Source organism: Hydra vulgaris, chromosome 03, assembly GCF_038396675.1.
Source record: "Hydra vulgaris chromosome 03, alternate assembly HydraT2T_AEP".
In the NCBI taxonomy this organism is placed as follows: domain Eukaryota; kingdom Metazoa; phylum Cnidaria; class Hydrozoa; order Anthoathecata; family Hydridae; genus Hydra; species Hydra vulgaris.
The window spans coordinates 67729158-67743839 of record NC_088922.1 but is presented as its reverse complement, the minus strand read 5'-3'; the positions used below and the strand labels follow the sequence as shown (position 1 = coordinate 67743839).

At 27.2% G+C, this 14682-nt stretch overlaps 1 protein-coding gene across 1 annotated transcript in view; it reads left to right on the top strand.

Moving 5' to 3' along the window:
- LOC100208581 (tetratricopeptide repeat protein 33) overlaps positions 1–14682 on the top strand; it is a 30730-nt gene that overhangs the window by 4342 nt on the left and 11706 nt on the right. Inside the window, exons 2-4 of the mRNA XM_065794063.1 lie at positions 1609–1690; positions 13880–14011; positions 14365–14415. Of these exons, the coding sequence (XP_065650135.1) occupies positions 1609–1690; positions 13880–14011; positions 14365–14415 (265 nt within the window). The remainder of the gene's footprint in view (positions 1–1608; positions 1691–13879; positions 14012–14364; positions 14416–14682) is intronic.

Below are 14682 nucleotides of genomic sequence, written 5' to 3'. Positions count from 1 at the left end.
TACAGTCCTTGGCAAAACCTAGAAGTGTTTTAGATCATCAAAAAATCGTTAACCTTGTTCCCATTTTGTTTAATGTGAACCTTTGTGTCAAAATTTTATAGCTGACCTGACAGTTTAAGGTCGGCAATTTATTGCCAACCACATTTTCCTAATAATGAGGGCTGTAGATAAACAAATTGATATATATATATATATATATATATATATATATATATATATATATATATATATATATATACATACTCTCTCCTTTTATATATATATATAACATTTTAATAATTGTTTATATATATATATATATAACATGTAATATATATATATATAACATTTTAATAATTGTTTTTTAAATGTTTTTTTTTTTAACAAAATTAAAATAAAGAAAAACAACAGTTTATGGAACTTGAAGTTTCATGGCTTGTAGGCAATCATTACCCATAAACTCTCATTATTTTAATGCCTCTAAGGCATGAAAATTCAAGTTCTATAAATTGTTATTTTTCTTAATTTTAATTACATACTGCTTTATTTTAAATTTTAAACTAAAGGCTTCTTCATCTAGGTTTGCGTTTCAGAGTTGAGAGATGGTTGTAACCACAAAAAATAGCCTCCTTATGGAAATGAATAACAATTTAAAAAATAACAATAATCATTAATAATAATTAACAATAATAGTTTATTTATTTTAACAAAATTAAAATGAAGAAAAACAACAGTTTATGGAATTGATATATAACAATATTTATAGAAAAATAGTTTAACTAATTATATATTTGGAAAAGTTAAAATTTTTTTATTATGGCTCGGCCAGCAGGTGCAGCAAAAATATCTCAAGAAATTATGAAGAATTTGAAAGCATTCAGCTAATATTAAACATTTTGACACCATAAGCTTCAAGAAAAAAAATCAGCCTAAAAAAGTCTTGATCTTACCAGATACAGTGAAGAAAGATAAAATTACCAGAAACAATAAAGTAAAAAAAAAGATGGAACCAAAGACTGCAAAGAAAATTCCATAAAATAGTTGCAAAATTTACATTAAAAAATGTCAATGCTTTAAAAAACAAGGGTATCAGAAGTAATTCAAATAGGGTATCAAAAGACAAAAATTTAAAAACAGTAAATATTATTACTGTTTTTAAATTTTTGCATATACTGCCAAGAACTGTTTAAAAAGACATGGATCTGTAACCTCATTTATGTTAACAAGGCATGCTCATGTATGTTTTCACATGCTGCCGAATGTATCTGTGACTTCTGTGCTTATAGCTGAAGTGTAATTTCTTTAAATATATTCTATAAGTTTCTTTTGGACACAAATACTAATTTATTTTAATTTATTAAGTATTTTTATATACTACTAACTCATATACTTCTGTTATTTTTATTATTTAAAAATGTAAGTTTACTTTTAAACCTGCAGTGTTTTATAATTTCATATTATGTTTGCTATGACATTTTTGACTAAATGTTACTGTTTTGATGGTACTTTCTGTCTTTGCAAGAAAGTTTAAATTCAAGGAAATCTTACTAAAATACAACAGGTCATGAGTTATTTCCAAACTATTCAAAAATATTTTATTTTGTTAAAAAATGTTTTTAAAATTTTTAGATACTGGGAATCATTACACTACTTTGATGAAGCAATTTTGTGTACTCCGAATGATGCAAAGATTTATGAAATGAAAGCACAGGTAAAATTATATGAATTAAATGAAAGCACAGGTAAAAACATATGAATGGTTAAGCGCCAAACCAGTGTATACAACAAAGTTAAAAAAGATTAGTTTATATTAAAAAATGATTTATTTAGTGTTTCTTTGCAAACACCAAAATACTATAATAAAAATTTTTAAGTTCACTGAACTGCAATTTTTAATTTTTTCAGTTTAGTGGCTTTTGTTAAAGACTTTTAAACTTTGTGTCAAACTATCTCATTTCAACATATTCATTGTATGGGCTGGTTTGGCGCTAAGTCATCCATATTAGGGTGTGATAGTTACCCCAACTTGAATGATGCTGTTCATAATTTTGGTATTGTATTTAAGCATAAAAATAACATGTGCAAAGTTTTTTTGAAGATTCATTCACAATTGAATAAGCACAGACAAGTTGAAAACTTGGAATTTCAAAAAAAAAAAATTTATTGTGTAACTATCTAATATTATGGTGGGGCTCAGAAAAAAATAAACTGGTTTCTTTTAATAAATTTATTTTACTAAATACAGCCATATAGAGTATAAGGTAATAGGAAAAAAATTTTCACAGGGTGTACTTAAGGTATAATAATGCCAAATGAAATTACTCGTTTTCCAAGACTAGAAATAAGGATTTCTCTTTTTGTGCACAAAATGGCTTTCGCTGGTTTGAAATCCATTGTCTATGAGATTCTACTACTTAAAGAACATCGTGAAAGTGTTTCTCATTCATAGTTACATCAGAATTCATGGCACATTTTCACACCAGGCTCTGTTGTCTCATTTACCACCTGAAGTTTGTTGACAACTAATTTTATGTTTTGAAAGTCTTCCCTATTAATCTAATCATGTTGGATTAATAGGGAAGAAAATGGAGGAATTTATAGAATTTAAGGAAGAATATGGAGGAATTTATAGGGCATACCAAAAACACAAGGTCAGCTAGAGAAGTACCATATTTTATTGTAGGAGGAAAATAGGGCTTGCCATATCCCCCAGAAGTATTTTCAAAGGTAAGAATGGATTTCCTTGTTTCCTTTTTGATTTCCACTGCTGTAGATGAGAACAGAGCTAATGGAATTAACTCCTCAGATAAGTACCAAGTGTGCCGACTGAATGCCATGCAAGCATTTTCAACTAGAGTTAAGTCATGCATAGCAATTTTTGCCAAATTTTCCACTAAAATCAAGTCATTTACTGGTGCGGTAGCTGGTGCAGCAAAAACAAGCCACCACTGCACATAAACTGAAACTGTGAACACAACAAATCGTTTTAACTTTTTTGTTTAGTTGCTAGTAACAATTTCAGCTTTTTTCTTTGATCTGTCTAGACAGAAGCACAATCTTCAGAGAGGTTAATTACTCATTCACCTTGCTTTGTGAAGGACATCAGGATAGAGCATCTTGAAGTTCTTTGGATCAGATCCCTGAGTTATTATGAGCAGACAAAGCTGAACCAGCTCTTTGTAGTCACCTCGTGTGAATGATTGTGTAAGAGATTCACAAAAATATTAGCCATCTCTTGCTGGCGTTCTTCTTATATAGACATCATTTGCGGGTAATAATACTTTGCTTGTTCATCTGATGACAGTTGACGGAAATGTTTCTTGAATCTAAAAAACTGATATAGTAAATAAATGTTGATTATTGCAAGTTAAAACTATAAGTAGTAAGAGCACTACATCCCAATTGTAAAAAGTAGCTTTTTACAATTGGGATGTAGTGCTCTTACTACTTATAAAAGTACTTATAAAGTACTTTTATAAATAGTAGGAGCACTACTACTTATAAATTAATTCACCCACATGACTATGACAAGCAAACCAGAAAAGGGCATGACCTAGTTTTTTCTGTAGAGACACACATCCAGCAGTTGTTTTTTTCCTGAAAGTGTATATCATTACAGTGTAGTTGTATAATTTTTATTCAGATATTTTATATTAAATTAATTAGGCTTACCTGTGTTTGATGAGTTTGTATCGAAAACCATGCCAATAACATTTTCTTAACACTTCCATTCTCTAAGAAGTTTTTTAGTTGTCTTTGCTATGGTGTCTCCAAAAACTTTACCAGTTCCTTTAGTCGATTTTGGATCTGGGGGAATGCCAAGGAAGTTGGTTTTCCATGTAAATTTTCCATCCTAGTGCACCAACATTTTTGGAAATGGCATCAACTTTAAATTTATTTCAGTTACAATAGTAGTTTTATACCAGTGGGCTGTCTTTGCATTTAGACATAGCTTGTAAGGGTCACCCCTGCATGCTGCTACAAAGGAGTACACAATGGTACTAAGTTGGATTGATGAGATGTTGTTACAGATACTGCATGAAACAAAGTCAGGGTTTTTCAATGTCATGAGGAACAAAGATATCTATGCCATATTTAGCTATTCTTCTGTTTTTCCTATTCTGTGCTCTGGTGCTAACTTCTTCAATTTTTTCATCTTCACAAGAGCTACTGCCTGGTTCAAGATTTATCATTTCAAAAGTATGTTTACATGTGTTTATTTCTTCTTGTTCAAAATTATTTTTTTGTCCCTCTATTTGCTTTTTTGTCTTTTCTGTGACTACCTTGTCCACCCCAGATTACATAGCTTCTTAATCACTCATTATGCTTTTCATAAATCTAATATTAGCATCAATTGCATCTTGTTCAACTTTAATTATCACCTTTTTTTTAATGGCCATGTCCTTTACAACTGAGTTTTTATAAAATTTCTTTGTCTAATTCAATTTTAATTTAATTATTCTTGGTTTATCTTCTTGTCTTCTATTATCTATCAATTTCATCAAAGAAATTAATTCCTTTTCATAGTAATCTTTGATTACTCTACCAATATTGCTTTTATCTACTAGAGTTGGGATATTAGCTTTCTAATAGTGTAAGAGCACATCGTCTATAGTTTCAGATAATTCTTGATCGCAATGCAAATCTTTCAGGCTTGATAAAAGCCATAACAAAACCTGTCTCTGTGTTTAAGTTTAGAACTCTTTATTTTTTTCTTATCATCATCTCCATAATTTACATATATATATATATATATATATATATATATATATATATATATATATGTAAATTATGTTAGTGTATTTTACAAATAGAGTGCTCAATGTTCTTAAAGAACAGAGCAATAATAAATTAATAAAAAACACTTATTTAACTTTTATCTTCTACTTGAAGTTTCACCATTGCTGGATCATCAGGAAGAGTTACTATATCTCAAAAAAAATTCAATTTATAGAGAAAAAAAAATTTAACAGGAAGGTATAAATTATTATGAAAAATTTTTAATTACTACATTTTTTTTGTTAACAGAAATAATAATAAATAAATAATGAATAAATAAATTAAAAATCTGAATTAATTTCTAAATGTAGGCACGAAAATAAATACCTCTTAAAAAATTATAAAAACAAATGACCAAATTAAACTATCCCCATTCCAAAGAATATTATTTAATAATTAATTTCTGTAACTTCCTGTTAACAAAAAAAATATAGAAGTTAAAAATTTTTTTTATAATAATTTATAACTTCCTGTGAAATATTTTTTTTTTATAAATTGAATTTTTTTTTTGAGATTTAGTAACTCTTCCTGATGATCCAGCAATGGTGAAACTTCAAGTAGAAGATAAAAGTTAGATAAGTGTTTTTTACTAATTTATATATATATATATATATATATATATATATATATATATATATATATATATATATATATATATATATATATATATATATACATATATATATATATATATATATATATATATATATATATATATATATATATATATATATATATCAGCGTGGAAAATAACGACTGGCCAAAGGTAAATGGCCGTCTGAAATGACTAAAAATGCTATTTTGACCTCCCAAAATGATTTTTTGCCGGTCATGGTTGACCAGTTGAAAAAAAAATAAGAGATTTAAAAGCAAGGCTTGACAAATAATCAGGATGTTATTTGAAAAATGCTTATACTAAAGTTTTATAAAATTATTTAAATTTTGAAAAGGTGTTTAAAATAGTTTTCTTGTTTATGATACGCTCAATTTTTCTTGTTTAATACAATCAATACTGTCTGGTTTTTATCTTTGTTTTAAAAATGTTCCAATAAGTTTATTTTTTATCAATATAATTCAATAATTAAAAAATAATAATTTATTAATAATTTTATATTATTAATTCTGCTACTTATAATATATTCGAGTATATATTAAATTTATAGTTGTTAAAACTTATCTATTTAAATATTAACAGAAACCAGTAATTTTTCTGCTTTAACAATCCTGAACTCATTAATTTGCTTTGGTGACAAATGTATTTCACGTAATATACGTAACGGCATAAACTATAATTAAAATTTTTGCTTCACTTATTTAAATTAATTTTATTGTACCGATGGTAAAAATACTTTTTTCTTAAATGATTGAAGTTCTTATTTTATTACTATTTTAATATAAAAATTTTATATATTATCTTATTAATAATGTAATAATGTATAATAAATTATGTATTTAACTATGAACAGTTTTTTTTTCATCTGCACTTAGTCAGTTTGTTTTATTTTTCTCTAAATCGTTTTATTTATTTTCTCGCAAGTTTTGCCGAAAATAAGTGAATGAATGGTTTATAGATAAATTACAAGTTTTTAATTGAGTGCTTGCGCTTTTCTTTATAACAGGATTATTAAATATATATATATATATCGTCGGCTTGCTATCAATACCTTCTATGTCCTTTTTTACAAATTTCACAGGAGACACAAAAAACTAATATTAAATACAATAGTTCCACCAAAATGATTTTTTTAAATTGAGTTTCATTAATAAGTAACAAGTAAATGCGGTAGTGATGTAGTGGTAAAGCGCTGACTTCATAAGCGAGAGGTTCCGAGTTCGATCCCCACCACGTCCCTAGTAGTACCGCGCTCAACTTGTTTCTCCGCGCAGCGGCCTTGTTCGTCAAGGTTCGTGTTTCGGAGTTATAGAGTTGAGAGAGGGTTATAACCACTATTAAGTAACCTTCTCATCTGTAGTGGCTTTATCAGCCTTGAGGAGGTGAATAACAAACAAACAAACAAAAAAAGTGTAATTACTAATAATTAATACACAAATACCAATTTTTCTTGCAATTTAATGGATTAAATAGCCTAAAAAAAGACTTATAAGGTTTTACACAGATTTTTTGTGCAATTATTAAGACATAGTAGGTTTTATAATTTTTTATTAATTTACAAAATTCAACATATTAAATTAACTTTTACAAGATTAAGTTACCAATACACAAAAAATACATAAATGCAACTAAAAAGTTGAATTAAAATAAAGAATAACGTTGTACTTAAGTAAATATTTGGTTAAAATTAAGACTAAATTGCACTTTTTTTTTAATGTAAAAATTTATTAATCTTCAAATCGTAAGTTATTATAGAAAGTATGATAATCTACAGGAATTAAACTTTTTATTTCCTGCAAATGGTCATGTTTGCTTTTTTTAATGGGCCTAGGTAACCTAGGTAAGCGTTATTGTAGCATTTACAACAGTTTTGTTTCTTGTACTGCGCTTTTCTAAACACTTCCAGTCATCATCAAAATCTAATTTGTAATAGATTTGGCCATCTGGTCTATACTGAATGGCACATAAATCCGTTACAGTTGGATCACCAACTTTATAGCCTGGACAAATTGATGTGTAATATCGTAAATTTGAAAAGTCTTTAAAGAAAATATATCCCAGATACTCAACTTCATAAGGTTTAGGTTTTGTTCTTGCTCTTTTTAATGCAGACAAATAACAAGCAGATGTTTATATGTCCCTATTTTGAATGCTTCTTTCAATAGCCGAATGCATGCTGTCACATTCCATTTGTGTGTGTCCGGATAACAAAAGTTTTTGGGTGATAGTAATGTTTTTTAGCTGGAATAGATGTAATAGAGAATTTGCTAGCAATGAATTACGATTTTGAATTCATCACTATATAAAATTACTTCTTCACCAGGGAACATGTTCGCTTTGGTTTCAAGGAAAATATACAAAATAGAAGCAAATTCATTGGATGTAACTCCACCTTCTCCTTAGTGCCACAAATAACAATAGCCATCTTTGGTTTTTAAATTGAAGATAATTATATTTTTCTTATAATAAAGAGTCGATGCTTTCAGTAGTAGACTAAACAATATCACTTCCAGATCTAAGGTATATACATGTTCAGCATGATCCTTGTCGACCTGTTTTTCTTCTCGTGCTCTTATTTTACTTTGAATATGTGAAGTATTGCCACACTTATATCATATACACAAATCACACTGATCTTTTTTAGGGTGAAAAAGACTCAAATTGTTGTTATCAAATTCTTCATAAAACACTTTGACAGATAAAATTTGTAGGTCACTGTCCTTGCAATACTTGACATATTTTTTGTATAATGTCGATTTAGATTGCCAGATAGGCTCTAGATATTTATGTAAGGTCCATGTACATAGCGTATTTATAAGCATTTTTGTACACACTCAAACTCAAATGCTGTCTCTTTTGAGGAAACAAAAGAACATTTGAACGGCGTGATGTTTCATTAACTTGATTCTTTTTGTTTTTTGGGGCAACACTATCAACTAAATTAGCTACATAAGTTCTTCTCTGAGACCAGTTAAGTTCTTTCCAGAAATGGTTAAAAATTTTTAATCTATCGTCTTCTGTAAATTTTCTACACTGTATTTTTGTAGTTTTTGCACTTTGCTTACAGTTGCCAAAGGGTTTTAACTTTCTTTCTTCTCTTTTCTGATCAGTTACCCAATTTCCTTCTGCATTTTTTTTTTTAATCCATAGTATTCCTGTCCCTTTTCTCTTTTACTTTTATTTTTTTCTCTTTCCCAATCTTTCTTATATACCCTACGTTTTCTTTTCCTTACCTTATCTAGTCTTTCTTTCTCAACTTGTCCTTCTTCTTTTTCTTAAGTACACTCCTTGTTAGTATCACTAGGAAATACACTACTACTCGGCAAGTCATTTTCATTATCTGGTCCATAATAACCGTTATCAACAAAATTTTCTGTACCTACAATATTTGTTTTATTTAAACAAATTTCAGTGGTAATTTCAGCACAGAAAACCGTCTGAATTTCTTCAACAGAATCAAGACTTTCTGCAAGTACAAAGGAACTACAGTTGTCCTTATCCAAATTTTCCTTGTCTTGAAAGTTCTGAGATAGAGATTACACTAAAATCTTCAGTATTCGAAAAAATATTTTCTGCCCAGTCTACAGTTGCGGAACGGAAAAAATTATCATCGTCATTTATATCTGAATTTTCTGAATTTCTCAAAGTAATAACAGTTAATTCTATTTCGTTATTAAGGTTTTCTATACAGTCAGTCTTATTATTCAGTCTATCAGTTACGATATTGTTGCTATTAATATCGATCATCAACAAAATATGACGAGATCTGGAGATGGGATAGATAAACTGAAAATAAAAATGGAATGTGTAAGCAATTTTTTAATACAAAATGAATTATTAAACTAATTTAGTACTTCAAGTAATTCAAAAAATAATTCTGATCAAAATTTCTGTTTCTTTTAAAATAAAAAAATCAATACTCAAAAGCTTCTATGTCTCGTTTAAGTGATATTAAGATTAATATTGCAATTAATAATTGTAACTAGTTTAAAAGTTCAGTAAAAATACATTACTTACCTCCATTTTGGTAGAGTTATCGATTTTGCACTTTCAAATCACAGCCAACACACTCAAAATACAATAAATTTGTATGAGCTAAATTTCTAACCTATGATTTTGACATATATTTTAGACATAGGAGGTTATGAGTAAAACAATTATGTGTCTGTGGGTTAAAGGGTTAAAAGGTTTTGACCATTAACAATAGATGGCAGTTTAATATATTTCCGAGGCATTTAGATTTATGTGGTTTTGCATAGAGCTGTGCATTAAGAAAACTAACCAATTTAAGTCAAAACCTCAAAAATGAAAAAATCGGACTTAGGAGATTGTGATAGTAAGTCGACAACATATTTATTGAAAATCTCATTTTGTATAAATTTAATAATTTTTATAGTGTTTCATAAAACAAATTGTTTAATGTTTTAAAATTTAATTTTTAAAATTTGTTTCATTAAACAATTTTTAATACCAAAAAGACGAATGTTTAAAACAATTTAAAGTATTAAATAATCAGTTTAAATAGTATCTGCAAACAAGAGTTAGTAACATTATTATTAACTAATTAACATTTGCAGTTTTTGAAACAGTATAATGAGCAAGAATGTGAAAGTTTTTCTTTAACTTTGTTTAAACTTGATGTTTAGTCAAGAAAAACTATTACCAAGATTTGAAAAAAGAAAAAAAAAATTTTTTGATTGTCCGAAAAAACCAATTGACTGTCAATTCCTAGTGTTGGCCGGTCGAATAGGCCGCTCACCTTCAATTACTTTTTTTCAACGCTGATATATATATATATATATATATATATATATATATATATATATATATATATATATATATATAAATATATATATATATATATATATATATATATATATATATATATATATATATATATATATATATATATATATATATATATATATATATATATATATAGATAGATAGAACCCTTAGATGTTGTCCGAAAGTTTTTTCCATATTTTGTTGACAAAAAGTAAAAATTAAAATGCAAGACTGGAATTTTTTTTTTTTAATAATGATAGACTGCCTGCCCCAACCAAACCCTCAGTCGATGTAGCAGCACTCCCTTGCGGGTCAGTCTATTTGTCAGTCGATGTAGCAGCACTCCCTTGCGAGTCAGGCTATTTGTCAGTCGATGTAGCAGCACTCCCTTGCGAGTCAGGCTATAAGATAGTCGATGTAGCAACACTCCGCGCATGATTTACAGTAAAAAAAATAAAAATAAAAACATTTTATTAAAAAAATAAAAATAAAAACATTTTATTAAAAAAAATAAAAATAAAAACATTGTTTATATTGTTAAAAACATTCAGAATGTTTTAAAAACATTCAGAATGTTTTTAAAAACATTCTGGTCAATTAAATTTGCGTTTTTGTGGTTTTTTTATATAACAATTAATTTGTAATTAAATTAATGGTTTTGACTTTCGTCCAACACGAAAATGTTGGACGAAAGTCAAAAGTAATTAAAAGTGTTGTATGTGTTGGCGTAAGAATCACTTTTTTCCTTCCGCTCTTCCCGAAGGCAACAAACTATAGATCTATATATATATATATATATATATATATATATATATATATATATATATATATATATATATATATATATATATATATATATATATATATATATATATATATATATATATATATACAGTGGTGTACACTTGATTTTTAGATGTTTGAGTTTTGACACTTTTGGCATTTTGCAAACTCCAAACTTTTGTATGTTTATGCTTATATCAAAAAAGAATGTTTTGCAAAGAATTGGGGTGATTGGAGCTTGGGAACAAAAAAACCCTAATTTTTGGGCCCACCCAGCCCTTAACGTGAGAGCAACAAGTTTATAAAATATTTTCTTTACTATTTTTATCTAAATTTATATTCATCAACAAGTTTCAAATTTCATGCAATAATCTCTTATTTTTCAAAAACTATGAGGGGGTTAAAACTATATATGATATATAGTTTTAACCCCCTCAATTTGAAGGGGGCTGTAAACATTGCAGAGTCATAAAAACTGAACACTAAAAGATAATTGCATGAAACTTGAAATTTGTCGATGAATATGAATTTAGATAAAAATAGTAAAAAAAATGTTTTATAAACTCGTTGCTCCCATGTTAAGGGCTGGGTGGGCCCACAAATTAGGGTTATTTTGTTCCCAAGCTCCAATCACCCCAATTCTTTGCAAAACATTCTTTTTTGATATAAGCATAAACATACAAAAGTTTAGAGTTTGCACAATGCCTGTAGGTGTCAAAACTCAAACATTTAAAAGTCCAATGTACACCACTGATATATATATATATATATATATATATATATATATATATATATATATATATATATATATATATATATATATATATATATATATATATATATATATATATATATATATACTATATACTATATATTTACTGAAAAATATCAATATATACTTCTGAAAAGAGTTGTTACAATTCATAGTCATTTATAAACAGTAATAAACTAATATTAATGACATTAGTATATAGTAATAAATAAAAATGATGATAATAATAATGATAACTTATTATATTATACAAAATTAAATATATATATTTTTTATTCTTTAATTAAAGTACTTTTACTTTCAATATAAAATTTTTACAAAAAATTCGCATAATCCATAAAATCTTATTAAACTAGTAATTTTTAAAGAAGACCTGGTGCAAAAAAAAAGCAAGTTTAAACAAAATTTAGATTTATAATAGCAATTAAATGGTTTCAATTCCAACATATTGGATAAAAATGAGTTGCTTCATAAAATTTCACAGAGATGCTTTTTAGACCAATTTGCAATACTAAAATTATGAACAGCCTTCTAGGACAAAAATTTAATTTTTTGGGGGCAGCTGTCACACCCTAGTTCATATCTTATATTTCAAACTAGAGTCAGCTTGAAATGTCACTAATTAAGGCATACTAAATTAGAGTATTTTATAAACCTAAATACATAGTTAAAAAATACAATATATATATATACATATATATATATATATATATGTATATATATATATATATATATATATATATATATATATATATATATATATATATATATATATATATATATATATATATATATATATATATATATATATAATAATAATAATAATAATCTTATATTTCCTTATATAGTAGTCAAAAGAGACTTAACTGATAAAAAAAAATCAATGCTTTTTTTCAACATTTAAGCAACATCAACAGTTAAGCAATATTTTAATGTTGTTTAAAAGTTAAAAAAAGAGAAAAAATGAAGATTGTAGAGCAAGATAACGATTGACAGACGACTTAAAAGATTGCAGATTATATGAATTAGGAAAGCAAGATGATGGAAGCAAATTTCAAAGAACTGATGTTCGAGGAAAAAATTAGAGTTTTTGGAGCACTTAGGAACAGTTGCAGAAAAAGGATGAGATTAAATGACAAGTAAAACAAGAATGAATTTTAGTAGATGGCACAAGAGGCGCTAGCTCTTTAGAGCAGTGCCCATTATAGTATTTGTAGAGAAAAAATGAAGCAACCTTATGATGATGTAATAATGGTTGAATTTTGGCTGCAAGAGCAGGTCCAACTATGTTTACAATACATTTTTGCACCTTGTCTAAAAGAGAAGGGGCATCATTAGAAGATCCGCCCCAGATAAGGCAACAGTATTATATACAAGGATGGATTTGAGATTTTGTAGAGATAAAGAATAGAATCCGGAGTCAGAAAGTATCGAACTCGATAAAAAGTTGTGACCTTAGCAGATGCTAATTTTGTAATAGATTTGATATATGGTTTCTAAAAAAGATCGGAAGTAAGAGTTAATCCTAGAAGATAAAAAATAGATGACTCATCAAGTACAATACCGTTTATAAATAAGGGGAGATTTGTACGATTGCGATAACGATTGGCTGAAAAAATGGTTTTCACAGGATTAAATAAACTCAATTTGAGACAATTAAACAAAACTTTTATATTTATAAAAAACTAAAGGCTTTCATAGTGTCACATTTAATCTGCCAGATAAGGCTTTTTGACCACAAAGAATTCCAGGTGACCAACTTTTATATAGCAACTCTTTATACAGTATGTAAGTTCTTACCATTCCCCATATGTTATTTAATCCATATCAAACATGGTATCCAATTGTATTAGCAATATTTCTTCCTGCAAAAGAGTTTAAAAGAGCTGCATCATTTTACAACAATGCTTGGAAAAACTGTGCCTTAATAAAAATACACCTGCAATGTTAAAATACCACCTGCAACATTAAAATACACCTGCAATATTAAAATACACCTGCAACATTAAAATATCACCTGCAACATTAAAATATCAGCACTAAGCAGTTTTAATCAACTCAACTGAGTACTTATTTAAAGATCACTTGTATAAGTATAAAAAACATTTTAAATATGAAAGTAAAACAAATTTAAAAGTACTCTAAATTCTTTCTTAAAAATATAGGCGCTGCTTGAACTTAGAGAACTTTATCCAGCATTAGAAGTTGCTGAAAAAGCTGTTAAAATTAATACTCAATGGGCGGAAGGCTTCCAAACTTTAGGACGATGCCAAATCAGCTGTGGTGAGATAAAGCAGGTAAGTTTTTTTATTATCATGAGTGAAAGGATAAGTGGACAAAGGTGTTAACTTACAAAAAGTTTTAAACAATGAGCTAACACATTTTCAAATCTGCAATATATACTTGATTGACAAATAACACCTGTAGCTATGTAACAAATTAGAATTAGTGTGTTTTAAGTCCATAAATTGATTTATTATCACTTTAAACCTATTTTCTTATTTTATTTTATTTATTTATGCTTTGTTAGATATTACTTTTGTTCACTTAATAATTCAAATAATAATATGATTACAATTTTTATTCATTTTAATTATACTATGTTTTTATTGGTTTTATATATTTAATGTTTATAAATGTTTTATTTTAGGCGCTAAAAAATTTTTGCAAAGCTTTTCATTTAAATCCGATCTTAGATGAGGTAAGTGAGGTTGGGTTAGATCTAGTGAGGTAAGATAAACTTTTGATTTCAAATTTTTAATGTTTTATTTAAAATCCTTTTATAGCTCGTAGCAGTAAAGGATTTTAAATCCTTTCTTCTATATTGATCTCTTTCATTTGAAAGCTGCACTCTTTTAATTGTTATTTCTGATCAAATTGACCAAGTCCTCTCTCTTTATCCATCAGCCAATATTGTTGTTGTTGGTGATTTTAATGCTCATCACACTTAATGGCTTGACTCTAGTGT